Here is a 26,918-nt window from a genome sequence, read left to right on the forward strand (position 1 = left end):
AAATTAGGATATGAGTTTGGTTCGGTATTCGGCCGAATCTTTAGCACAGGATTCTGGGGTTCGGCCGAATCCAAAATAGTGGATTCGGTGCATCCCTAGTTCTTTTACTACTTTTTGATCGGAATGGTAAGACTTTGATCTGAATGGTTAGTGGCGGGTCGGGAGATGGGAAAGTCCGATCGTACATTGATTCGTACAATCGGATCTTTGTGTCTATGGCCAGCTTTAGTTGCATTTGAGTTTAGCTGGATCTTTTCCAGCTGTGTTCCCAGTGTAACCAGCAGAGACCAGGAATGTGAGTACAGGCAAGGGCATGCATCGGAATCATGGTAAACAAAGGCGAGTGAGATTCCTGCAAGCGCATGCCTATTGCGACTCCTGACAAATGATGATTATAATTAATGCGGCACCATTTTCTGGCCAAGTATTTACACTGGGCTGTTTGTCTTGCAAGTGTGCAGAATTCCAGGGCTGGAATGTCACTGTCACACAGGTATCGGCAAATAGTAATTATTGTACAGGTACGGGATCCGTTATCTGGAAACTCATTATCCAGAAAGCTCTGAATTACGAAATGCCCGTCTCCCACAGACTCCATTATAATTAAATAATCCAAATTTTTAAAAATGATTTCCTTTTTCTCTGTAATAATAAAACAGTAGCTTGTACTTGATCCCAACTAAGATATAAATAATCCTTATTGGAGGCAAAACCAGCCTATTGGCTTTATTTAATGTTGACATGATTTTCTAGTGGATTTAAGGAATGAAGATCTAAATTACAGAAATATCCTTTATCCGGAAAACCCGGGGTACCGTGCTTTCTGGATATCGGGTCCCATACCTGTATTAGCCCATGAAAAAGGTATGACATTATTTAATGCAGTCACTACTTACCCATAGGAGTTATTCACTTCTTTCCTCTGGGCTTTAGAGTTGAGGTGAATTCTTTACCCTCATTCTCTCTTCCAGTGCAAGGGAAAATAATCAGTTCTTCACATTCCTCTGTGCTGCCTGTGCTTTCGGGCCTGATACATTTTCTTATTGTAAAGTAATGAATAAACTGGAAACAGGGAATATTACAACTTTTTTATTTTTGGGTTCATGCCAAATAGCAAGTTTAAAGGGAAGCGACTCATGGCGAAACCTTTCACCCTATTTGAGTGATTTACTGTATTGAGCCAGGGAGCACTTCTGCTTTTAGGTCTGCTCTGTGCCGCACATTTTCCTCTGAAGTCACACTCAGGGGCAGATTTATGAAGGGTCGAAATAAAAATTTGAGTTTCCAAATTTTGTTATGGTCAAAACTGTCAAATTGGACTAGGGAATTCAAATTAAATTTTCGAGCTTTATCATACTCTGGCCCTTTAAGAATTTGAATTTGCCTATAAACCTGCCAAAATACTGTATAAGTCAATGGGAGAGGTCCAGTGACCAATCTGGAGATGTGTGCAGCCTTCCTGACATTCGAGTTTTTTTCAGAGGAAAAAAACTGGAATCGAGTTTGGTTGAATTCGATTCGAATTTTCGGGTCGGTAAAATTAGTCCGAGTTTTACATAATTAATTTATTTTTTTTTATAAATTATCCCCAATCGAATTTCTGGTAAAATCGAATTTACGTGCCTCTCAATATTACAATGCCACCTCCAGCGTACATTGTTCATGTACCCCTATTGCTCTGTGACACCCCCCTAGTGAGATTGGCAGTTGTATATATGCCCCATGTTTTATGATTATTACCTTTTGTAGGGAGGGCAAGATAGAGCCTTTAGCTCTTGATAAAGATGGTACAGGTATGGAACCTGGGGTTTTCAGGATAAGGGATCTTTCCATAATTTTCATACCTTGAGTCTACTAGAAAATCAAGTCAGCATTAATTATACCCAATAGGGTGGTTTTGCTTCCAATAAGGATTAATTATATCTTAGTTGGGATCATGTACAAGCTACTGTTTTATTATTACAGAGAACAGGGAAATCATTTTTAAAAAACTTGGATTATTTGGATAAAATCTGTCATTCAGAGCTTTCTGTATAACGGGTGTCCAGTGTTGTCCGGTCATACCTCCCAACTGTCCCGTTTTTAGAGGGACAGTCCCTCTTTTGACAGCTCAACCCACAGTCCCTCGTTTGTACTGTAAAGTCCTGTTTTTCTCTGCAGACAGAAAAAGAAACAAAGTTTCTAACTTAATTGGCTTTTGGCAGAGAGCCCAGAACAGCCAAAACAGAAGATAAGATACTTTTGTAACAATTTCTAGATAAGCAAATAAAAATATAAGATAACGGGTCCCTTGGAAAAAGTTAGACTCACAGCTTAAAGGGCAATTAGCCTTCATTAGCAAAACTGTAATAACTGAAAAAAACACAGAAATATGTTCAAACTTTCATAACCTGCCAAATTTTGTAAAATGAACATGGTAATTAGGGGTGGCCACAAAAATGGGCGTGGTCAAAAAATTGTGCTACGCTCGCCAAGTTTTTTGTCACTCTTTTTATTTCCAAAATGTTGGGAGGTATGCGGTGTTGTGTCACCCAATCTGGGGTTGGTGTTTCTCCTAGTAAGCAGACAGTGCCACCATAAGAAGTCAATTTGGCCCAGTAGGACCTTGTTGAAACAGTGCAGTTGGTGCTGCCTGGGATTTACTAAGCCGTTCTTCCACTTTGCACTTTCCCCACACTTTCTCCTGAATGTTTAGTCTGCTCCCCAGGTTTCCGCATTAGTTATCCTGACACAAGGAGATAGAATTTCCGAGCAGATAACAGCTGTATTGTGTAATGTAGGTTACAGAATATACTACATTACTCAGCTAATACTACATTACACAATACACACTCACACTGTGCGTTACCTTTTATCAGCAGTCTAGGGGGGATGACTCATGAATTGGGCCCTGCCACAAGCCCCCCATGTACTTGACCCAGTGCATCATTTCCTTGAATAATAATCAGTAGCCCCAAGTTTCTTTTGTTAATATGTAACGATCTAATCAGAGATGCTCCTATCACCTTTCTCCCTCCATGGCACAGTATAGGTACAGGGATGGGATCCGTTATCCGGAAACCCGTTATCCAGAAAGCTCCGAATTTCGGACAAGATGTCTCATTGACTTCAAATAATCCAAATTTGTTATAATGATTTCCTTTTCCTCTGTAATAGTAAAACAGTAGCTTGTACTTGATCCCAACTAAGATATAATTAATCCTTATTGGAAGCAAAACCAGCCCATTGGGTTAAGGTATGAAGCTCCAAATTATAGAAAGATCCGTTATCTGGAAAACCCCAGGTCCCGAGCATTTTGGAAAACAGATCCCATACTTAGTTTATTTGCCGGAGGTTATTATGGGTGCCATGAATGGATCCTTCCCTTCCCTTCCAAGTTTCTCTTTAGGGTCAGGGCACATAGGCAGATTCGGGGAGATTAGTCACCCAGCGACAAATCTCCTCTTCTTTGGGGCGACTAATCTCCCGAACTGCCTCCCCTGCCTTCCCGCCAGCTAAAATTTAAATCGCTGGCGGGATGGCACTCGGAGTGATTCGTTTTCCGAAGTTGCCCGTAGGAATTTTTTACGATTTACAATTTAGCCAGCGGGAAGGCAGGGGAGGCAGTTTGGGGTTTCTTTTTTTATTACTTGTGGTTTTTGAGTTATTTAGCTTTTTATTCAGCAGCTCTCTGGTTTGCAATTTTAGCAATCTGGTTGCTAGGGTACAAATTACCCTAGCAACCAGGCATTGATTTGAATAAGAGACTGGAAAAGGAATAGGAGAGGCCTGAATAGAAAGAGGAGTAATAAAAAGTAGCAGTAACAATACATTTGTACATTTGCTATTTAGATGGGGTCACTGACCCCCATTTGAAAGCTAGACAAAGTCAGAAAAATAATGCAAACAATTAAAAAACTATAAAAAAGGAAGGCCATTTGAAAAGTGGCTTAGAATTGGCCATACTATAATATACTAAAAGTTACCTGAATCATGAGCCACCCCTTTAAATTTTAAAATTCAGTTTCATGGGACAACCCATATCAGGTGTCGTCATTTGGATCAGCGCCACAAGTACCGGGGGATCCACATGCAGCTTGTGCCATTGCCCCCGAGGGTAAAAAGTGCAGACTGGCTCAGATGTTCAGACAGAAAGACAAACAGACTAACACAAAAGCCACTCACACTGACACATGTACACAGTGACTAATACCCCACAGTGGGGGGAGGGTGAAAGTGGGGTCTGAAGGACCATCTGAAACCCATTACTGATAGCTTGGCTCCAGCTGATCAATTGCTGGGAGCTGAAAAGTGTCGGACATAAAAGTTTAATTATTTATTATATTTTATGTAGTAATGTCATCAGTTATAATGTTTTTATTTATGTGACTGTGAAACTGGTGCAGACTTGTGCCAATTATTTGGAGAGGTAGCCATACAGGCATTTGATTTAATCAGCCACGTGCTTGTCCATATTGGGCTCGTCCAATCTTTTGGCCTCCAGACCAACACACTGGATCATACTGGGAACTTCCGGAGACCTATGGAGACCCCTTGGGTGAGGACTGCATCAACGTGCCATTTTGGTCCTCATCTAGGGAGGTATTATAACCTGTCTGATAGATATGTTGATGATGTTTTGGTCTGATATTAGTGAGGCAGGCAGTCACTATGGCTTTATACTGAAGCCTTAAAGCTGTTGACTTGGTCCGGAGGGGTCTGTCTATGGCCACCTTGATGTAGCACCTTATATAGGTCCTAGGAAAGGGGTTATATAGGTCTTTGAAATATCCACTTTTGGAGAGGTCACCCTACATGAATATGTTTTGGTCAGCCATGTGCTTGTCCATATTGGGCTCATCCAATCTTTTGACCTCCAGACCAACACTCTGGATCATACTGGGAACTTTCAGTGGCCTTTGGAGACTCATTGGGTGAGGACTGCGTCAACGTGCCATTGTGGTCCTCATTCAATGAGGGTTTCTAATCTGCCTGATGGATACGTTGATGACATTTTTTCTGATATTGGTTAGGCATGCCATCACGATGGCTTCATACAGAGGCTTGTAAGTTGTTGACCTGGTCCAGAGGGTTCCTAGTGTGAAATGTGCACCTTGGAAATTCATTTCAAGTGAAATTAGACCAAAGGCACTGGATGGTTATTTTAACCAACGCCAATGTCAACTCTGAGCGAAAGGTCCCTGTGGAGCCATCACCAATCCCTGTTATATAATAGCAAGCTCCCTGACTGATGCCCACCATTACATAAAATTAGAAGAGGTGAGAGGCCCACAGGGACCTTCTGACTTCCATGGTCAGCATTACGTGCTCACTAAAGAAAAGACAGCTGACAATTGCAGACAGTTAATACAAGGACATGTTGCCTAATATTAGCCCTTATCATAGCTTAACTCCTGGGTCACCCACTGGTACCACCATCCGCTGTGGTGAGAGGCCGGCCTGAGATCAGCCGCTGCCGTCATGAGAATGAGGAAATTGAATCAAATGTTGCTATTTTGAGATAAAATGTTGTTTTTTAAAAGTTGCCAGTTCATCCTGAGTATAGGGAGGGCTTCCTGTGAGTTTGGGCTTCTGAAAGTTGTGGTTCAACAACAACCTGAGAAGACAAAGTCTGGATTGAGATGATGTCACCATGGCCAGGGCTCAGTGAATATCCCCGGGTGCCTGTGCCGGATATCAGTGGAACATGGATGCGCTTTCAGGTATGAGACATGGATCAGACAGGTTTAAATCCCAGGAAAACCTGCAATGTCACATGCCGGGAATATATTCATTCATTAGTCAGAGGGTGATAGAGCAATGACGCAGCAGGCAAGGGCGTGGCCTTAGCACAACTCCGCCCACTCACTTCTGACTGTTCACTGTAGCATTTGACTTTTCCGGCTCAGCGTTGTTGATTATATTTGGTGTCTATTTATAAAGTATATATATTTATATAGAAATGTGTTCATTACAGAGTAAAACAACATTAGTAATAATCATTTAGCAATTAACACATACCTGGGTGTGCTCTGTGTCTTTATTCAGTCAATGCCTCATTAAATTTAAAGGGACACTAACATGTCCCTCTTATAGCAGGGCAAGCGGTATGTTAGGGGATGAATTGTAGACTTTCTACGTGACTGCTGAGAGTTGCTGGGAGTTAGAAAGTGACGTCTGGTGTCTGCACCTCTTTTCTTATGTACGTCCACCAAATCCGGATGATTCAATTGGCTGGCCACCAACAATGAGTTCAAAATTGGGACCTAAGGAAACCAGCTGGGAAAGAACCACATCAACCTGCCCAACATATATCTGCCAATTCTCAAATTCTTCAGCCAGATATCAGGTGGGCTGGCTGTCGGGAGGACACCATAGACTGGGCAATAAGTTGCCCACTCAGTTTGGAGGATCTCTGTACAGTCGTGTAACTAGAGGGGCAGCGCCAAGAGAAATAGGGGGCCTGGTGGGAAAAGACGAATGGGGTGTGCAAAAGAATCTCTTTTTGGATGATCCCAAAAAAGTTTTTGCAGTCCCCCTGAAATTACACCACTGGATACCTAGTTAGGGTACCCAGATATGGTGGGGCCCGAATCCCTATCGGCCCGATATCGCCCACTTCAAGATCTCTACGTCTATGGCCACCTTTAGAGAGGCCGAATAGAAGGATTAGTAATACGAATACATTTGTAGCCTAATGAAGCGTTTGTTTTTTTATGTGGTCAGTAACCCCCCCCTAATCAAAGCTGGAAAGAGTCAGAAAAAGGAGGCAAATAATTAAAAAACTATAATTAAGAAAAAATGAAGGCCAGTCAAAAATTTGCTTAGAATTGCCCATTCTTTAACATGTGTATAAATAGAATAAGGATAGCCTTCTATATATATATATATATATATATATATATTTATCAGAAATCCCTAGGGAGAAATGTCCTGCAGAGCTTGCAGTCTAGAGAGAGTATTTCATCTCTTATCTTTTTGCTGTTAGAGGAAATGCAGATAAAGAGCGTGTGTATATTCAGATTAGTATCTAACAGAATTAACAGCAGTGTGAAAACCAAAATGTTGAGAGGAGGAGGAGGAGGTGTGGGGCTGAGCATTCTGTGCCTTATCAGTGCAAAGTGGGTGGAAGGCAGGAGCTGTCATACTGCTGATGTCACAAGTGGGCGGGGCAGAGACAGGGGAGTTTCACCCAGTGCTGTCTCAGTGCTGACAGGAGGCTGCGGGAAGCGGCAGTGCAGAGACCTGGGGATTGTACAATGGGAAACTAATCCGGACAACAGTAAGTACAGAGGGGGCTGGGAGCTGGGGTGCTTATATCCACCTGCTGAATATTACAATGAGACACTTTTGTTCCTTGGGCACATCCCGGGGGGCCAGGGGTCCATCATTGTGTAAGAGATAGGGGTTACTAACTTACATCCAGTTGTGTTAGAGATAGGGGTTACTAACTTACATCCAGTTGTGTTAGAGATAGGGGTTACTAACTTACATCCAGTTGTGTTAGAGATAGGGGTTACTAACTTACATCCAGTTGTGTTAGAGATAGGGGTTACCAACATACGTCCAGTTGTGTTAGGGATAGGGGTTACTAACTTACTCCCATTTGTGTTAGAGATAGGGGTTACTAAATTACATCCAATTGTGTTAGAGATAGGGGTTACTAACTTACATCCAGTTGTGTTAGAGATAGGGGTTACTAACTTACGTCCAGTTGTGTTAGAGATAGGGGTTACTAACTTACATCCAGTTGTGTTAGAGATAGGGGTTACTAACTTACATCCAGTTGTGTTAGAGATAGGGGTTACCAACATACGTCCAGTTGTGTTAGGGATAGGGGTTACTAACTTACTCCCATTTGTGTTAGAGATAGGGGTTACTAAATTACATCCAATTGTGTTAGAGATAGGGGTTACTAACTTACATCCAGTTGTGTTAGAGATAGGGGTTACTAACTTACGTCCAGTTGTGTTAGAGATAGGGGTTACTAACTTACATCCAGTTGTGTTAGAGATAGGGGTTACTAACTTACATCCAGTTGTGTTAGAGATAGTGGGTACTAACATACGTCCAGTTTTGTTAGAGATAGGGGTTACTAACTTACATCCAGTTGTGTTAGAGATAGGGGTTACTAACTTACATCCAGTTGTGTTAGAGATAGGGGTTACTAACTTACATCCAGTTGTGTTAGAGATAGGGGTTACCAACATACGTCCAGTTGTGTTAGGGATACGGGTTACTAACTTACTCCCATTTGTGTTAGAGATAGGGGTTACTAAATTACATCCAATTGTGTTAGAGATAGGGGTTACTAACTTACATCCAGTTGTGTTAGAGATAGGGGTTACTAACTTACGTCCAGTTGTGTTAGAGATAGGGGTTACTAACTTACATCCAGTTGTGTTAGAGATAGGGGTTACTAACTTACATCCAGTTGTGTTAGAGATAGTGGGTACTAACATACGTCCAGTTTTGTTAGAGATAGGGGTTACTAACTTACATCCAGTTGTGTTAGAGATAGTGGGTACTAACATACATCCAGTTGTGTTAGAGATAGGGGTTACTAACTTACATCCAGTTGTGTTAGAGATAGTGGGTACTAACATACGTCCAGTTGTGTTAGGGATAGGAGTGACTAAATTACATCCAGGTGTGTAAGAGATAGGGGTTACAGGGCAACCCTTTTGAAATAAAAGAATAACTAGCATACATCCAGTTGTATTAGAGATAGGGGTTACTAACATACATCTAAAGGCAGCTCAGTTAGACTCCTAATAAAGCGACTAATTAAAGGCATCTAATTAAAGATCTCTGTTAGATAGAAGGACTGAGGCTATGGACCCAATATCCAAACTAATTCCTATGGGATCTGTGGCATGAGAACCAGCATTGCCACCTGTCACATACCAGTTATGGGTTAACATACAACTCTATGAAGGCAGAAGGATTCATTGCTGGTTATTAACTCATTCATAGCCATGTATATGTGTGTGTGTTATGTACGCGCTTAGTGGAGCCGACAAATGGATCTGTAATGTTCTGTTACACAAATGAATTAGCAGGTACAATCACTAATCATTACTGTATGTGCAATTACCTGGGGGAACTCCACGCTTGTTACACGCTACACGGATTAGCAGGGGTTTAGTGCTTAATCCACTGCCTCTGTGCCTCTAACCAGTAACAGATGAGGGCACTTCAAAGGATCACAGCTCTTCCGGTTCAATTTAATGGTCTTTGTGCTGTTATTTTGCAAAACCAGCTTTCTGCTTTGTCCTTTTTGCTGCCGTTGGACTACAACTCCCACAATTCTCTGCCGGGATACTGGGAATTGTAGTTCAACAGCAGCTATAGGTTACAAGTCACTAGTGCAGAGACTACTGCAGTTTTGTTGTTATGCTGTAAGTGTAATATAGATGAATTATAGTGACAATTTTGTCTCCCCCCTCCAGTTATTTCAGTGGAAGCAGCTGGAAAACCTGTACTTCAGAGAGAAGAAATTCGCCGTGGAAGTGAACGATCCCCGAAGGTGAGTAGTAGTAAAGATCCTGGTGCAACAGGTTTTGTGCGAGGGAAGAACAGGAAATACACGATCACTTGTCTCACACCTTTGGGTCCAGCCCTGGTCTCACTGCGCTGCTGTGTAAACACCGTCCCACAATCCCGTGCGCCTTCCGTGTCACACGTTACCTGCATGTGAAGGCAGCATTTTCTTTCATTATTATTGAATCTGCTCTGCTAAGCTTTACTTTAGCATTACAATAGGGGGACCAGGAGCAACTCTGTTTTAGCTTTGAGAAGAAATGTGCAAAGGAAATTGCTTTACCCCCATGAAACAGATAATATTAATTAAGTTCGTCTGCCGCTGTACATAGATTTAGCGAGTTTAATTTGCTTTCCTCTTGCTGGCGTGAACTGCTACTCCCAGCATTCTCAGCTAGCCAAGGCCGTTAAAGCTAACTGCTGATTGGCTGCTCTGTGACCCTGCTATAGATCCCCTCCAAGGCATTTGTTCAGCTTACATGTTATTGCCACATCCTTTAACATCAGGACAGGAGGGGGGCCTCAGGCTGTTGTTGAACTACTCCACCCTTTAGCTTTTGGGAGCTGCAATTTTGTCCATTGACTATTTAGTGAGTTTCCGGAGTGTATTCTCAATCCTGAGCTACTTTAATTATTTGATCCACATTCTGTATTAATTTTATTGTATATATATATATATATATTAGCAACAAAGAAAACCGAACCAAACAGGACTTCATCTTGTGCCAAAAAAATCTAAAATTTATTTTCAACGTTTCGACTCTAGTGCTCGAGTCGTCTTCAGGAAATGAAAAATGTTGAAAATAAATTTTTGATTTTTTTTGGCACAAGATGAAGTCCTGTTTGGTGCGGTTTTCTTTGTTGCTAATATAGTATTATTTTCCCCAAACCAGCACACAGACAATGGAGATTTATTTGCCCAGTGCACCAGCTACAAATGGCTTGTTTTATATATATATATATATATATATAGATATAGATATATATAGATATAATACACAAAAGCCATGAATATCCTGTAAATTATATTCTTATAAACGGTGAGTTCTGATGTCATCAGTTATAAACGGTGAGTTCTGATGTCATTTCTGTCACATGACTCATTAAAATTTGTGTATTATAATAAATAAAGTACCCCCAGTTGCAAAATATGAGGATATTAGAAGTTACCTCGGAGTTCCATGACCTGTATAAAAACACTCGGCCTTCGGCCTCGTGTTTTTATATGGTCATGAAACTCCTCGGTAACTTATAATATCCTTATATTTTACAAGAGGGGGGTACTTTATTCACTATATATTATGTGTGTGTGTGTGTGTGATATATTGTATATTCCCCTTATCAAGGGTGTAAGGGCTCTTACACACGGGCGTTTTTTCCTGCGTTTCGCTTTCTTATGTTCAGCCGCAGGGGGGCGCAGGAGTAGACGCACTCAATTATTGTGAAAGAGCCTGTACTCACAGGAGTACGAGCCCTAAAGGTCCCCATAGACGCAAAGATTTTCCGATTTCAGTGCAATCCGACCAGTCCGTCAAAGTTATCGTAAGGTTAATGGGAATCGAACGATCGCGCATCTTACGATTTTTCATCCAACATCTGTCAGAAAATGTATTGGCCAGGTTAAAAAACTGTTTCGGTCCCAGTTCCTGCCAATATCGCTTGAAATTGTCTTTTTAGTTGATGGACAAATCGTACATTTAAACGATCATTTCGAGATAAATGAAAAGATCTTTCCATCTATGGCCAGCTTAAGGCATTCTTATAGGCCAGGGGGTCCCATGCTTTCATCTTTGCACCCACAAGAGAAATCTATTGCTGAGCAAGAGGGGGTGCAGTCAGACGGAGGATGATTCTCAGTACTTTCTCTGAACAACCCCCACAGCCGCAGGGTCTTCTCCCCCTATAGTTACGCCAGTAGCAGATTCCTTTGTGCCTAGGGTTGCCACCTTTTCTGGAAAAAAATACCGGCCTTCCTATATATTTATAATTTTTCCCTATTAATAACTTTGGGATCAGCCATCATTTTTACCAGCTAGGCTTGTAAAATACTGGCCAGGTGGCAACCCTATTTGTGCCCCACATCACTTAAACCTCACATTGTTCTTTAATTATTACAGAATCTCCGCATCAAGAAGAACCTTCGGGCAGAGCAGCCTCGTCATTCAGACATGGTATGCCAGCAACTCCCTCATCAAATCCATATGGGTGATGGCAATTAGTCAGCACCAGTTCTACTTGGACAGAAAGCAGAGCAAGGTACGACCCGTGCACCGAGCCTGTCTCACATTCCACAGCTTGTTTGGGTTAACAGGAGAGAGTTAACCTTCCAAATAACTTCAATTATGATATAGATAAGGGGCAAACATGCAGTGGGATTGCTAGATTGGCCATCGCAACCAGCCATTTGTTCAGATGCCAGCGTGAAAGCAGGACAGTCCCATCCGCTTAGAAATGGGTGACTTCCATGTGTATATAAAGAATATACATTTAAAGGGGAATTGTTAGCATTCAGGTTTGGAGCCAGACAGGCGGTTGCACTGCTATGAACACAAGACAGTTTTGTTTATTTGTATTGCTTTTGTCTGGGAAAAGCCTTCGTCGTGCATTTAAATCACAAGGAAATCAATGGGGAAAACATTTGGGTGTCTGAGAAGCATTTCTCGGGGGCCCGTTTGCTCTGCAGGGAGTCGCAGCCATTGTATGGGAAATTTATTAGCAGGGAGCTGTGTATTCTCACTGCCAGAATAGCAGCCCATTAGGATTTTTCACACCTCCGCTGTTTATCCAGCCTGGGAAGCTCGTTAGGGCATTCTTGCAGGAACAGCCTGCTGCACGGGACGGGGGCAACTGCTCTAGAACCTGTCCGTCTTATCTGGGAATTCTGCATGGGGGGTTCAAGGCAGCAACCAACCCAAATTCACAGATAGGGCTGTCATTCAATATGCTTATGTGGCATCGTCCTGGCTGAGCATGCTGGGAGTTATAATTCACAAGCATCATGCATTTTGCAACACAGAACTATCTTTATGGGGTGCCAGCAAGTGTGTGCAGTAAGGCAAGATGGTGATAGGGCTGAAACTTTGGGATAGTTTTAGTTGGACAGCAGCTGGGGGTGCAGCAGGTTGGATAGCTCTGCTTCATGTACATAACAAAATGCCTTTGTCTGTAGCTCCATAGAGAGAGGAGGGGGGTCTCCTTATTAGTACAGGGAACTGTGGAGCCCCCAACACCAGCTGCTGCTTTATTTAACCCCCCTCATCCAGCTTGGATTTGACTTTCACCAACTGCTGAAGAATGTCAGACTCTGGGGTCTGTAGGGAAAGGGACTTGAATGCCAATAAATAAATGTACCATCAGTCATCACTGCCATTCACTTGGCCATAGAAAATCTGAAGTGTCTTTATTATTATTATTATTTCTCTCCCACAGGCAAAAATCCCAAGTGCAAGGAGTCTGGACGATATCGCCATGGACCTGACCGAAGCCGGAACTACTAAAGTGGCCAGAATAGTCGAAGGAAAAAATCTAATCATGGCGAGCAGCGGCAGCCTCATCTCCTCAGGTACCACTTAGTCCACCGCCTCCTCTTTCTTCCCTACATTGCATTTAATATTAAATATGTCCATAAAGGTATTTATCTCCAGTAACTGGCCCCAGGACAGTGCAAGTGCACTCGGCATTCCAGTATATTAAATAATAAAGTGGTGGTAAAAAGCTCTTTTCTTTAGTTAGGGGATGGCGGATAAAGCAGATGGAATTAAGAATTTGCAGATGATTGGTGAGGATGGTAGTTGGAGGTGGATCCCAGACCCAGGCCAATCAGAGCATTCAGATGTTCACAGGACTAGAGCAAGTAGCCAATCAGAGCACTAGAATGTTGACAATTCACATGTAGCAGCCAAAAAGAACGGCACCAATATGTGCGTGAAACATTCATGCTTCCAGCTTGTTTAATTGCCCACCGATACCCTGACTTCTAGCGGTACCAATTTGATCAGTAAAGTGCTGGTTTTTATTATAGGGGAACTTTCCTCAAATATATATTGTATATAGAATATATATATAGAATCAGTTAGATCATGTGACAGCTCATGGGATGGATAGCGGGTGTCCCATAGACCATATTCTCAGAACGGGGCTCGTTTCACTTTACAGGTTCCCAAGATTCTGAAATCAGCGACGAACACAGAATGGAGAAAATTCAGGAGCTAAAGAAGAAAGAGGAGGCGCTGCAGAACATCCTGCTGAAAAAGATTGAAGAGCTGAAGAAAATATGCCTACGAGAAGCTGTAAGTCATATTTAGGAGCCCTATGGGCCAGAATACACCCACCCTTTCCTCCAGAATCCTCATGGGCTCATCAATGGGTTTTTGTTCTGTTCACAGGAGCTGACAGGAAAGCTTCCTACGGAATATCCACTGAATCTTGGGGAGAAGCCCCCCAATGTACGAAGGCGAATGGGAGCAATGTTCAAATTGAATGAGAATATTCTTCACTCGGATGAGGTAAGTACACTGTGTGATCCTCTTCTTCGCTGCCAGTCACTAGGGGACGATAAATCCAGGCTTTTCTTCAAGACCTTTTAAGTGAGCTTTTAAGCTTCTAATATCCTTATCATTTACAGTAGGGGGTACATTATCCCTTATAATACATGAGTGATACTCTGAGTTCCCTGTATAACTCAGCCTGCAGCCTTGTGCCTTTATATGGTCACAGAACCCTCAGTGACTTCTAATATCCTTATCATTTACAGTAGGGGGTACATTATATCCCTTATAATACACAAGTGATACTCAGAGTTCCCTTTATAACTCAGCCTGCAGCCTTGTGCCTTTATATGGTCACATAACCCCTCAGTGACTTCTAATATCCTTATCATTTACAGTAGGGGGTACATTATCCCTTATAATACATGAGTGATACTCAGAGTTCCCTGTATAACTCAGCCTGCAGCCTTGTGCCTTTATATGGTCACAGAACAACCCCTCAGTGACTTCTAATATCCTTATCATTTACAGTAGGGGGTACATTATCCCTTATAATACATGAGTGATACTCAGAGTTCCCTGTATAACTCAGCCTGCAGCCTTGTGTCTTTATATGGTCATGGAACCAGTGACTTGTAATATCCTTATAATTTTGATATATTAATAAATGTGGAAAGTTCTTTCTGGGTTGTAAATGTATAATTTCATTATAAGTCACAACATATTTACGTTGCATTTAGTTACAGTGTCCCTCGTTAGGCCATTATCTCCCAGTAACACATACCACGTTTATCTTGTCAGAATGAATGAAAGTTTTCTCCCGTTGACCTTTGAAATGAGTCTCATCGAGTTGGATATAATGTCCTGTTATCTTGTGTCCTACACAGTGCTGGGGGGGGGGGGTTAAAACAACCTCTGTGAGTTACTAACTGACCTAAGAGTGTGCGACCCTGGCAGGCTTTGAGCTGAGCAAACTGTGATTTTTAGTAGCCCAGGCTGACACAATCTGTACTTGAGCTCATCATCATTCCAATTTCTGATCTAGGATCCTGCCTTACAAGAGCTGGAACACAAATTCCTCATTCAGCAGCAGCTGGTCGAAGCCACCAAGAAACTGGCCTCCGAGCCTGATCTGAGCAAAAACGTGAAAAGGAAAAGGAAGCAGGACTATAGCAACTCCATCAAGAAACTTCAAGAACTTGAAAGTACCATCAACGAATTCAGAATCAAGAGTGGGAAAATTCCCACCAAGAGGGCATCTATGATCTTACAAGGTAAAGATCTCGGGTTGCATTGCTCATAAGCTCCTCTATACACTTAATGGGCATGGGAATATGGACATAGACACCTCTCTGTCCAACATCTCACTCCAACACCCAAAGGGACTCTCTTGGCTGCTAATACAGCTTTTAAAAAGGTTGCACTAGATGTTGGTGGAGTTTGCTTGCATTTATATGTAAGAGGTTGGGCACTGATGTTGGGGATCAGGCAGGTATCAGTGTCCCCGATTACCCTACAGGTGGGTTGGGTCAGGGGTTTGGGCAGGCCAGACAAGTTCTTCCTCTCCCAATTCTGTATAGTTTAAAGAGCCAATGGAAATTACAGATACTGGAAGGCAGTGGGATCTTGTTTCTTTGGGTATGTGGCTGGTGCACCCATTACAAACCCAGTTGCCTCGTTGCCCATAGGACAGTGTTTCCCAAACTGTCTGACCCTGGTGAAGCCTGGAAGAAAGGCTAGGAGGGCTCAGCATGAAGGCCAGTTAGGATAAGCTTTGGGCAGCTGTATATTTGCTGTCCTAGATACTCCTGAACGCATAAAGGGATCCTGTTATGATTTGTATGATGTTGTTTTATTTCTAAATTACACTGTTTACACTGCAAATAATTCACTCTACAATATAAAATTTAATTCCTGAACCAGCAAGTGTATTTTTGTTTAGTTGTTATAGAGGTGTGTAGGTGCATCTCAGGTCATTTTGCCTGGTCATGTGCTTTCAGAAAGAGCCAGCACTTTAGGATGGAACTGCTTTCTGGCAGGCTATTGTTTCTCCTACTCAATGTAACTGAAGTTTATCAGAGCACAAGTCACATGACTGGGGGCAGCTGGGAAACTGTCAATAGGTCTAGCCCCATGTCAGATTTCAAAATTAAATATAAACAAATCTGTTTGGTCTTTTGAGAAATGGATTTCAGTGCAGAATTCGGCTGGAGCAGCACTATTACCTGATGTGTTTTGAATAGGACATGTTTTCCCATGACAGTTTCCCTTTAACATTTATGGTCAAATAAATGTTTCCTGTTCTATATACAGATGGAATGATGATTTATTGGCCTGTACCACTGCCCTGGGATGATTTGAGGTTTCTATCAGTACAGCCCATTTTCCAGCCTATGCTTCACACCTGAGTTTTAGTCCGGAAACAATAGGGGTTGTGCATTATTATGGTAGAGATTTGCCTTTGTGCTGCAGCCCATATCCACAGTTGCCTTTGATCATCCTAAAGCTTATGTTCTGTCTTCCTGCAGTAATTATCGCATGTTTAGCACTTCCTGTGATAATGTTCTTCTTTCATATTATTACAGACGATATCATCCCATCTGAAACCAGCTCCTTGTCTGATACGACGACGCTGGACGACGGTAGGTCTTTCCTTCATCCTTATCTGCATAATACTTTGTTTAGAATCATTCTACAGTTAACCTTTGGGTACTGGTAGATAAATGTAATGATGGTAGAAAGCTCCGCAAACCCTTCAATAAAATAATAAAAATATATTGGCTCAACATTTTGGGCAGGCGATGGCCCCTCCTTGAGGGACGTCAATCAAATGCATTTTTATTACTATATTGGAGGAGTATGAAGCTTTCCTCATTTATCAACCAATGCTCAAAGGTTGATTGGAAGATGTTTGAAAATGTTCCAAAGTTCTTCTTCACTTCCTGTTCTTCAGATCAATCAAACAAGGTGGGGCTGGTCCAATATCCCGGCCAAGACTAATTTGCTTTATTATAAAGAATATTGGGCAGTGTATAGCCGCAAATCTTATCTATACAGGGAAGGGTGTCTATCCCCCAAACAAGTAAAATATATTCTGACTTGTTTGGGAAATGCTTTCATGTTCATTTCTGAATGTTGGGAGTGCTTTTCAGATAACGTCAGTGGGTTTTTATCTAGAGGTCGGTTGCGGGCTTCAGTTCATGGGGTTTAGGAGTAACCACCGAAAAGTCACCTTTCCCATTCGTCATTTATATACTGAACTCAAAGTGGGTTTCGCCTGAGTTCTATTTGCAGAGTTTTCTGATGAATAATCTCGTGGTATTTTAAGCTCAATAAACAGCAAGGGTTTGGCATGGAGGTGCCTGAACTTCAGGGCATTTTCTTTCGACGTATGTTAAGTATTAACTCTGATAACGCTGCTTTTTTTTTTGCTTTGCCTTTCGAACAGATGAATCACAGTTTCCCCAAGGTCAGAGGCTGCATAACTCGCCCACCGTGCACCTCACCAAGTCCATAGGAGGAGACCGAGGTCTTCACAGAAAGTGTTCCCTCAACGAGCAGTTTTCGGAGATGCGGGTGACGAGGTAGAGTTTGTGGCGAGATTTTTCTGGTCTTTGAAACCATATCTGTGTGTGTTTGCTCCAGCCTGAGCGTGTTGGATAAATCTAGTTAAAAACACCATCAATCCTACCAGAATTATGCTTGGCCCAGTACGTGCTGAACTGCCAGGGGAGCTGTCATTTTATCTTGGATTTCTGTGAATTTCAAGAACATTCATGTTGTGGGTGCAGGTGGAATATAAATATATAGATAACTGGAAATACATAATAAAGCATTACGTCAGCCAAAAGCTGTAGGTTCGGCACAACAGAGCACACGCTAAAAATGGGTTTTTAGGGTGGGTCCCCTCGGAATACAGTCGTTAAAAATATTATTTTTCATTCTGTAATTTTTTGCTGTCTCATCAGAGAACCGTCATCAACGCACAGCAGCCCGTACAAGACCCAGGAGAGGAAGCCACACGGAGGCAGAAGTATGCCTTCCACGCCTGTACTAACTCGCAACGCCTTCAGCAGCAGTCACCTCCAGTGAGTTCAAACTCGTACATATTTATTTCTGCCAGGGACACGGGAGACCTTGAAAAGCTGGAAGCGTGATTCAGCTGTGCATCCAGGTGTATACACAGCAACAAATAAGTATTCTCCCCAAATGTCACCCAATCTGGCCTTTTTTAGGTCTATCAACAGCAATAAATAGGCATTCTCCCCCAAATCTCAAACTTAACTGACCAAGAGGCTGAACCCCCTGTTAGCCAGTTTTACAAACACTGGCGTTGTCCTTATCTGGCTTTGACAAGAGTTATAGCGGGTCATACAGCGAAAGAGAATGATGTAGAAGTGGCTGGAGAACATATGGACAGCTATCTGGAATAAGGGGGTCACCAAAGATGGTGTGTGCCTTAAGCTTTAACATTTGATAGTACATGTACGGGATCCATTATCCGTTAACCGGAAGGACCTTCTCCCATAGACTCCATTTTATCCAAATAATCCAAATATTTAAAAACGATTTCACATTTAAATGAACTGTTAGTACGATGTAGAGAGTGATATTCTGAGACAATTTGCAATTGGTTTTCATTTTTTATTATCTGTGGTTTTTGAGTTATTTGGCTTTTTATTCAGCAGCTCTCCAGTTTGCAATGTCAGCAATCTGGTTGTTAGGATCCAAATTCCCCTAGCAACCATGCATTGATTTGAATAAGAGACTGGAATAGGAATAGAAGAGGCCTGAATAGAAAGTTGAGTAATAAAAAGTAACAATAACAATACAGTTGTAGCCTTACAGAGCATTTGTTTTTTTAGATGGGGTTAGTGACCCCCATTTGAAAGCTGGAAACAGTCGGAAGAAGGAGGCAAATAATTACTATAAAAAAATTAATTATGAAGACAAATTAAAAAGTTACTTACAATTGGCCATTCTATAACATATTCAAAGTTAACTTAAAGTTGAACCACCCCCTTTAATCCTTATTGGAAGCAAACCCTACCTATTGGGTTTATTTAATGTTTATATGATTTTCTAGTAGACTTAAGGTTATGAAGATCCAAATTATGGAAAGATCCGTTATCTGGAATATTACAGGTTCTGAACATTTTGGATAACATGAACAGATCCCATATCTATAGTGGGAAGCCGAGTTTACTCCTAGGAATTTTTTTGAAAGGCTTCTGTGCCATGGCTATTAATTATACATATATAATTATACATATAGGCATGGGACCTGTTATCCAGAATGCTCGGGACCTGGGGTTTTCCGGACAATGGATCTTTGCGTAATTTGAATCTTCATACCATAAGTCTACCAGAAAATCATCTAAATATTAAATAAACTCAATAGGTTGGTTTTGCTTCCAATTAGGGATGCACCAAATCCAGGATTCGCTTCGGGATTTGGCCCGGATTCGGCCTTTTTTCAGCAGGATTCGGATACGGCTGAATCCTTCTGCCCGGCCGAACCGTATCCTAATTTGCACATGCACCCCTAATTCATATATGCAAATTAGGATTTGGTTCAGTATTCTGCTAAATCTTTTGTGAAGTATTCAGGGGTTCGGCCGAATCCAAAATAATGGATTTGGTGCATCCCTACTTCCAATAATGATTATATCTTAGTTGAGATCAAGTACAAGCTACTGTTTTATTATTACAGAATAAAAGGAAATCATTTTTAAAAATTTGGATAAAATGGAGTTTATGAAAGGCGACCTTTCCTTAATTTGGAGCTTTCTAGATAACTGGTTTCCGGATAATGTATATGTAACCAAATACTGAAAGGACGATGACATCATGTGTGTGTATGCACTGGAATGCGAGATTACTTTATGGTCGTTATTAAATCCTGTTCTCCCATTAGGAACGAGGGGGCCCCTCAATACGACAGGCAGCGGCGAGGCAGTTTGGAATCCCATACTCCCGTCCTTACAGACACCGTGGATGGAACGCCCGCATTCTCCATCTCAAAGAGTCAGCGGAGCAACAGCACGGAGGTGTTAGACGACGGTTCCTCCTGCACCAGCCAGTCAAGCTCGGAATATTATTCGACTCCCCCCAAGCACAACCCCTGTTACACCACTCAGACCCTGGACAACCGCTCCAGAGACAGACGGAGACACAAGAGACAGAATTTCGCTGCCAATTCAGGGAGTATGCCCAACCTGGCACAAAGGGGCCCCAGGAACAGCATGTACCAAACAGCCCAGAACCAGCCTACGTCCAACTACTTTATTCCTGGATATTCCCCTTACCCAGAAACTGACCCCTACTACAATGGCGGCTACATTTATGAGAACGATACGGAGGGGCAGTACAGCGTGAATCCCACCTACCACTCATCCAATCACTATGGCTATGAGCAGTACAGGGACGTACGATATGATGGAGACCAGTTCATTCCCTCTCAGAACCCCTATGCAACACTCAGGCACCCCAGGAAAAACCCAGCTGCAAAGACAACGGAACAGATCACCAAAAATATTAAAAAGGCCATTGTGGAAGAGCATCTGAGGGGCTGGTACCAGAGAGCCTCCTATCAGAAGGACGTTGGACTGCAGGGCATTATGGAAGTGGATCGGGGATCACAGCGGAGTTTATGCTTTGCCTCAATGCATGTCCCTTCCTCTCCCAGCACCCACGCTCCATCCTGCTCCTCAGGTAAGATTTAAAAGGAAAACAAACCCTGCTTATGATTATTAATCTGTAGTAACAGCCGCACCAACCTGTATATTTGTGTGCAATTATATGAGCAGTGTTGTCCTCAAATGATAAGGAAACAGTGACCCCTGCTGGCCAGATAATGGAAATCATCCAGTGACTATAGGGGTCTCTTTCTCAGACTCCAGACAAAAGGTGCAAGAGGGGCAAAAGCCTGTAGATCACACCTTTCCTGCACCTGCTCTCTGCACCTTGCACATGGCGCCCCCATCTTGTCTGTCTGAATGATGTGCAAGTTAGGGGGGACACTTACCTGCCTATCCCACCCAGAAATACAGAGCTGCCCTCTCCTTATAGACTGTAAGCTCTATTGAGCAGCGTCCTCTTTACTTCCAGGTCAGCAATTGTACAGAATCTGCATGTTTGATGTAGACACCATTCTATTGTACAACGCTGCAGGATATGTTGGAGTTTTATAAATACATGACAATATTAATAATGCTCAGGGGTATATAGAACACTGTTCTAAAACCTCTTTAAAATCCGGAACCGGTCAAAGACATTCAAAGAGAAATTGTAACTGGAATGGAAAGGTTATAAGTGATTGGATGCCATTGGGTCCTAGGAGGCTGAGCCCTAATGCAGATGCTTCTAGTTTACATATAACCCTCCAAATGTGATAAAAGGAACAGTAACCCAATGGCTGTAAGATTATATACACCTGACATTGTGACATCACTCAGGTATGGGTTTGCTCTTCATCATGAGGCAGGACAGATGCACCAGCCCTGAGCACAACTATAGGGAAGTGCAAGGAGTGTCTTTGGGCACAAGCACAGGTATGGGATCCGTTATCCGGAAACCCGTTATCCAGAAAGCTCCGAATTACGGACAAGATGTCTCATTGACTTCAAATAATCCAAATTTTTTATAATGATTTCCTTTTCCTCTGTAATAGTAAAACAGTAGCTTGTACTTGATCCCAACTAAGATATAATTAATCCTTATTGGAAGCAAAACCAGCCTATTGGGTTTATTTAACGTTTACATGATTTTCTAGTAGACTTAAGGTACGAAGATACAAATTACAAAAAGATCCCTTATCCAGAAAACCCCAGGTCCCGAGCATTCGGGATAACAGGTCCCGTACCTGGTACCATCAGTTTGCACAAGGGCTGCATCCACTTTTGCGTGACCACAGCTGCGGTTGCGATTGCAAAAGGCCTGGGATATTATTTATGAGCATTGGCCAGGTTTGCGCCAGTGCCATGACCCATAGCAACCAATCAGATGTTGGCTTTTAGTTTTCAGCAGTACAAAGTTATCTGCTGATTGGTGGCTATTAGTTGTGTGTCAGTGGCACTGCACATGCTCAGTGTGCTCTGGGCAGCTGTTGAAAAGTTAAACGTGGGGTTGTTGGAAATCTTAAAAATATTAGCACACAAAAAGAGGGTGAACCCCAACATTTCAGAAGGAAATTAAAGTTTGTGAATGCAGCTGTAACTTGTTCCTACATGGAGGTGCAGACCCAATATTCCTGCATCTGGCCAAATGATGTGATGATGGAGAAACCCTTCCCATGATTAAGTACATGGACCAATGAGCTCATCAGCCAATCAGATTTCCCATCTGTGTGTGTTTCTAACTGGGTCACATTGGGCTCATGCCCAGGTCTTTGGCACCTTCGTGCACCTTGCTTGTAAATACTCTGGGTCATTAATAGGGTCCTGTTTTTTAAATTTCAGTATCTTCTTCAAGCACACTGGGAAACCGACGGGTCCAAAATAACGCTTTGGTGTATTCGAACCTGCACACTGGACCTGCCCCCCCGTACACTGGATACTCCACGGCATACAGCACCACAACTAGGTAAGGATTCCCGTTAGACCTGCTCATCTGCTGCAGAAGGGTCATATGATTGCTCTTATTTATTGAATTTCCTCTTAAAGGGGTAGTTCAGCTTTAAATGATGTAGAGTGTGATATTCTGAGACAATTTGCAATTGGTTTTTAGTTTTAATTATTTGTGGGTGTTTTAGTTATTTAGCTTTTTATTCAGTACAGCAGTTCTCCAGTTTGCAATTTCAGCTATCTGGTTGCTAGGGTCCAAATTCCCCTAGCAACCATACATTGATATGAATAAGAGACTGGAATATGAATAGGAGAGGCCTGAATAGAAAGTTGAGTAATAAAAAGCCGCAATAACAATACATTTGTAGCCTTACAGAGCATTTGTTTTTAGATGGGGGTCAGTGACCCCCATTTGAAAGCTGTAAAGAGTTAGAAGAAGAAGGCAAATCATTAAAACTATAATGAAAAAAAATAATAATAATAAAGAAGACAGAGTGTATAGTTGCTTAGAACTGGCAGTTAAATAACATACTAAAAGTTAACTTATAGGTGAACCTCCCCTTTAAGTGCTCCCAAGGAGTCTTTGTGCATATATCTAGTGAAGCTTATTAGCTGCCACGGTAATAGATGGGGTCAGTGACCCCCATGTGAAAGCTGGAGTCAGAAGAAGAAGAAGAAAGCAAATAATTCAAAAACTATAAAAAGGAAAAATGAAGACCTATTGAAAAGTTGCTTAGAATTAGCCATTCTATAACATACTAAAAGCTAATCATGTCATGATTTTTATGATGTAGATTTATTTCTAAATGACACTGTTTACATTGCAAATAATTCACTCTACAATATAAAATTTAATTACTGAACCAGCGAGTGTATTTTTTTAGTTGTAATATTGGTGTGTAGGTGCATCTCATGTGCTTTCAGAAAGAGCCAGCACTTTAGGATGGAAATGCTTTCTGGCAGCCTGTTGTTTCTCCTACTCAATGTAACTGAATGTGTCACAGTGGGACCTGGATTTTACTATTGAGTGTTGTTCTTAGATCTACCAGGCAGCTGTTATCTTGTGTTAGGGAGCTGCTATCTGGTTACCTTCCCATTGTTCTGTTGTTAGGCTGCTGGGGGGAGGGTGATATCACTCCAACTTGCAGTACAGCAGTAAAGAGTGACTGAAGTTTATCAGAGCACAAGTCACATGACTGGGGGCAGCTGGGAAATTGACAAAATGTCCAGCCTCATGTCAGATTTCAAAATGAAATATAAAAAAATCTGGAGCAGCACTATTAACTGGTGTGTTTTGAATAGAACGTGTTTTCCCATGACAGTATCCCTTTAAAGGTGAACCACCCTTTAAAAGTTATTCTCATGGAAAGCCTTCTCTAGGTACTGGTGTTAACTGGAATTGTTTCTGTTCTGATTTGTAGAACGTACTTTGCTTACCCTGCTCAGATGGACGAGGCTGATATTGTCCCACTGAATGAAGATCTTCTTCCAATTGATCAAGAGCTGATGTGGCATGAGGATTCCAAACCAGGGACCTTAGTTTGAACCCAACAAACTCTTTATTTTGGAGGCTTTTTTCAGCCCTTTCCACCTCACGTGCCTTGCACCCCCAGATCTTTCCCGGTTCCACCGATGCCTCCAAGGCTGACCTTGGAAGGTTCCAAAGTTGCGGGGGGGGGGGGCGACACCATACTGAATAGACTGGCAAGGTGGAGTTTGTTGCAGAAGACCATAGCACTTGGAACTGTAGATGGCAAGCACTTTGTGACAACTGGCTAATGGCTAGGGTTAGGGTTACCTTCAAAATGTGAAAGTGGACCTCTTCCAGGAGTTGCCAAGAGCGGGTCCCAGGAGCAGACGGAGAATACAAGATGGGTGAGGGGTGGGGGTGCTATTGGCTATTTAGATGAAGGATACAAAGCACCATCAGGACTGGAAATGTGTTTAATTTATAGATTTGTTTTTTAAGCTTCACTTAGTTGCTTCCAAGACAACATGCAACAGACCTTGTAAATACAGGACACGTACAGATTTTGGCACTGGTTTGTTTTTTAAATCTCCCAACGCATTTTAAACTTTGTAAGACTTTCCTTCCACTACTCACCTTCTGTATGGATATCCCGTGGTACAGCTCGGTTTTTATACAATATCACAGCTACTTTTATATATGGAATTTGTTTAAAAAAATCTGCTGGTCAGGTATCAAACTTCTCATATTATTTACAATAAAAATGGTTCTCGCATTGGTATCGGTGTCCTGGGTGGGAATGATCTGCTTTTATACACCGGGGGGTGCACATCCTCTTGCACAAATGGCCGTTATCCGGAAACCCGTTATCCAGAAAGCTCTGAATTACGGAATGGCCATCTCCTATAGATTCCATTGTAATAAAATAATCCAAATTTTTATATATGATTTGCTTTTTCTGTGTAATAATAAAACAGTAGCTTGTACTTGATCCCAACTAAGGGATAATTAATCCTTATTGGAGGCAAACCCAGCCTATTGGGTTTATTTAATATTTATATGATTTTCTGATAGATTTAAAGGATGAAGATCCAAATTACAGAAATATTCGCTATCTGGACAACCCCAGGTCCTGAGCATTCTGGACAACAGATCCCATACCTGTATTACTTTGAAAAAGGTCCACGGTTCGGCCAGATCTTGCGCCTCAATGTCCAAGAACTAAACTTGGAGGGCAAAAAAAAGTCTCTTACAATCGAGCCGTTGTGTGTCCCACCGAAAAGAATATTTTAAACATTTTTAAAATCCTTTTGCTGCTGTAGAGCTTTACATTTTTTTGCCGCCGGCGATGGTTTCGAGGTCGGCGTCAAAGTTTTTCCGACGCCAATTATGACGCCACTGACTTTTATGGGTGCAGGTGTCAACTTTGATACCGACGCCCATTTTGATACCGGTGAATTTTGCAGGCTTCAAAATCGCCGTTTCGCAAAATTCGTGGGAAATTCACAAAATTAATGGCGGAGCGAAACTAGACAAATTCGCCCATCACTATCAGTGACCCCCATTTGAAAGCCAAAAGGAGTCAGAAGAAAAAGGCAAAAAATTCAAAGTATAAAAAAAAAAATGAAGCCCAATTGAAAAGATGCCATTGTACAGGTATCATGGGACCTGTTATCCAGAATGCTCGGGACCTGGGGCTTTCCAGATAACTAATCTTAACATAATTTGGATCTTCAGACCTTAAGTCTACTAGAAAATCATATAAACATTAAATAAACCCAATAGGCTGGTTTTGCTTCCAATAAGGATTCATTATATCTTAGTTGGGATCAAGTACAAGCGACTGTTTTATTATTACAGAGAAAAAGAGAATAATTTTGGATAAAATGGAGTCTATGGGAGACACATTCATTAATTAGTAGCTTTCAGGATAACGGGTTTATGGATAATGGATCCTATACCCGTATAACACACTTAAAGTTAACCTTAAGGTGAACCACTCTTTAAGACATTGTTACAAAAATGCCTCTGATGCTTTGTCTGCAAGGCTGATATAATAAATGAGAATTGCTCTAAGTCAGGGGTCCCCGACCTTTTTTACTCGTGAGCCACATTTAAATGTAAAAAGTTGGAGTTGGAGAGCAACACAAGCATGAAAAAGTCCATGGGGATGTCAAATAAGGGCTGTAATTGCTATTTGGTGGTCCCTATATGGACTGGTAGCCTACAGGAGTCTCTGTTTGGCAGTACACCTGGTTTTTATACAACCAAAACTTGCCTCCAAGCCTGGAATTGAAAAATAATCTCCTGCTTTGAGGCCACTGGGAGCAACATCCAAGGGGTTGGAGAGCAACATGTTACTCATGAGCTACTGGTTGGGGATCACTGCTCTAAGTGGACATAGTATAAGGCTTAGCTATTCACGGCAATGCCCCTTAATCATGTTTGATGCTTTCCTCTATGTCAGGGATCCCCAACCTTTAGAACCTGTGAGCAACATTCAGAAGTAAAAGGAGTTCAGGAGCAACACTAGCATGAAAAATGTTTCCGGGGTGCAAAATAAGGGCTGTGATTGGCCATTTGGTAGCCCCTATGTGGATTGTCAACCTAAATTGAAGCTCTGTTTGGCAGTACATCTGTTTTTATACAACCAAAACTTGCCTCCAAGCCTGGAATTCAAAAATAATCACCTGCTTTGAGGCCACTGGGAGCAACATCCAAGGAGTTGGAGAGCAACATGTTACTCACGAGCTATTGGTTGGGGATCACTGGTCTATGTCATAGGGCTGCTGTTCATGTTTACAGATACACCCGTTTTCTGACATACAGGGTATTCTCCCCTTTGTACTGCCTCTATACCTTATTATACGGCTTGTA

The 26,918-nt window shown here is 41.9% G+C and overlaps 1 protein-coding gene across 2 annotated transcripts in view; it reads left to right on the plus strand.

Moving 5' to 3' along the window:
- The window catches only part of frmd4b.L (FERM domain containing 4B L homeolog), a 156,866-nt gene extending 132,046 nt beyond the window's left edge, over positions 1-24,820 (plus strand). For both annotated transcript variants that reach the window (XM_018259191.2, XM_041590888.1), the window contains exons 12-23: positions 9,432-9,508; positions 11,640-11,778; positions 12,952-13,084; positions 13,678-13,811; positions 13,908-14,027; positions 15,055-15,283; positions 16,595-16,651; positions 17,458-17,593; positions 17,978-18,097; positions 19,927-20,723; positions 22,469-22,592; positions 23,995-24,820. In XM_018259191.2, the coding sequence (XP_018114680.1) occupies positions 9,432-9,508; positions 11,640-11,778; positions 12,952-13,084; positions 13,678-13,811; positions 13,908-14,027; positions 15,055-15,283; positions 16,595-16,651; positions 17,458-17,593; positions 17,978-18,097; positions 19,927-20,723; positions 22,469-22,592; positions 23,995-24,118 (2,190 nt within the window). In that variant the 3' untranslated portion in view covers positions 24,119-24,820. The remainder of the gene's footprint in view (positions 1-9,431; positions 9,509-11,639; positions 11,779-12,951; positions 13,085-13,677; positions 13,812-13,907; positions 14,028-15,054; positions 15,284-16,594; positions 16,652-17,457; positions 17,594-17,977; positions 18,098-19,926; positions 20,724-22,468; positions 22,593-23,994) is intronic.
- The last annotated feature ends 2,098 nt before the right edge of the window (positions 24,821-26,918 follow it).

This window comes from Xenopus laevis, chromosome 4L (assembly GCF_017654675.1).
Source record: "Xenopus laevis strain J_2021 chromosome 4L, Xenopus_laevis_v10.1, whole genome shotgun sequence".
NCBI lineage: Eukaryota > Metazoa > Chordata > Amphibia > Anura > Pipidae > Xenopus > Xenopus laevis.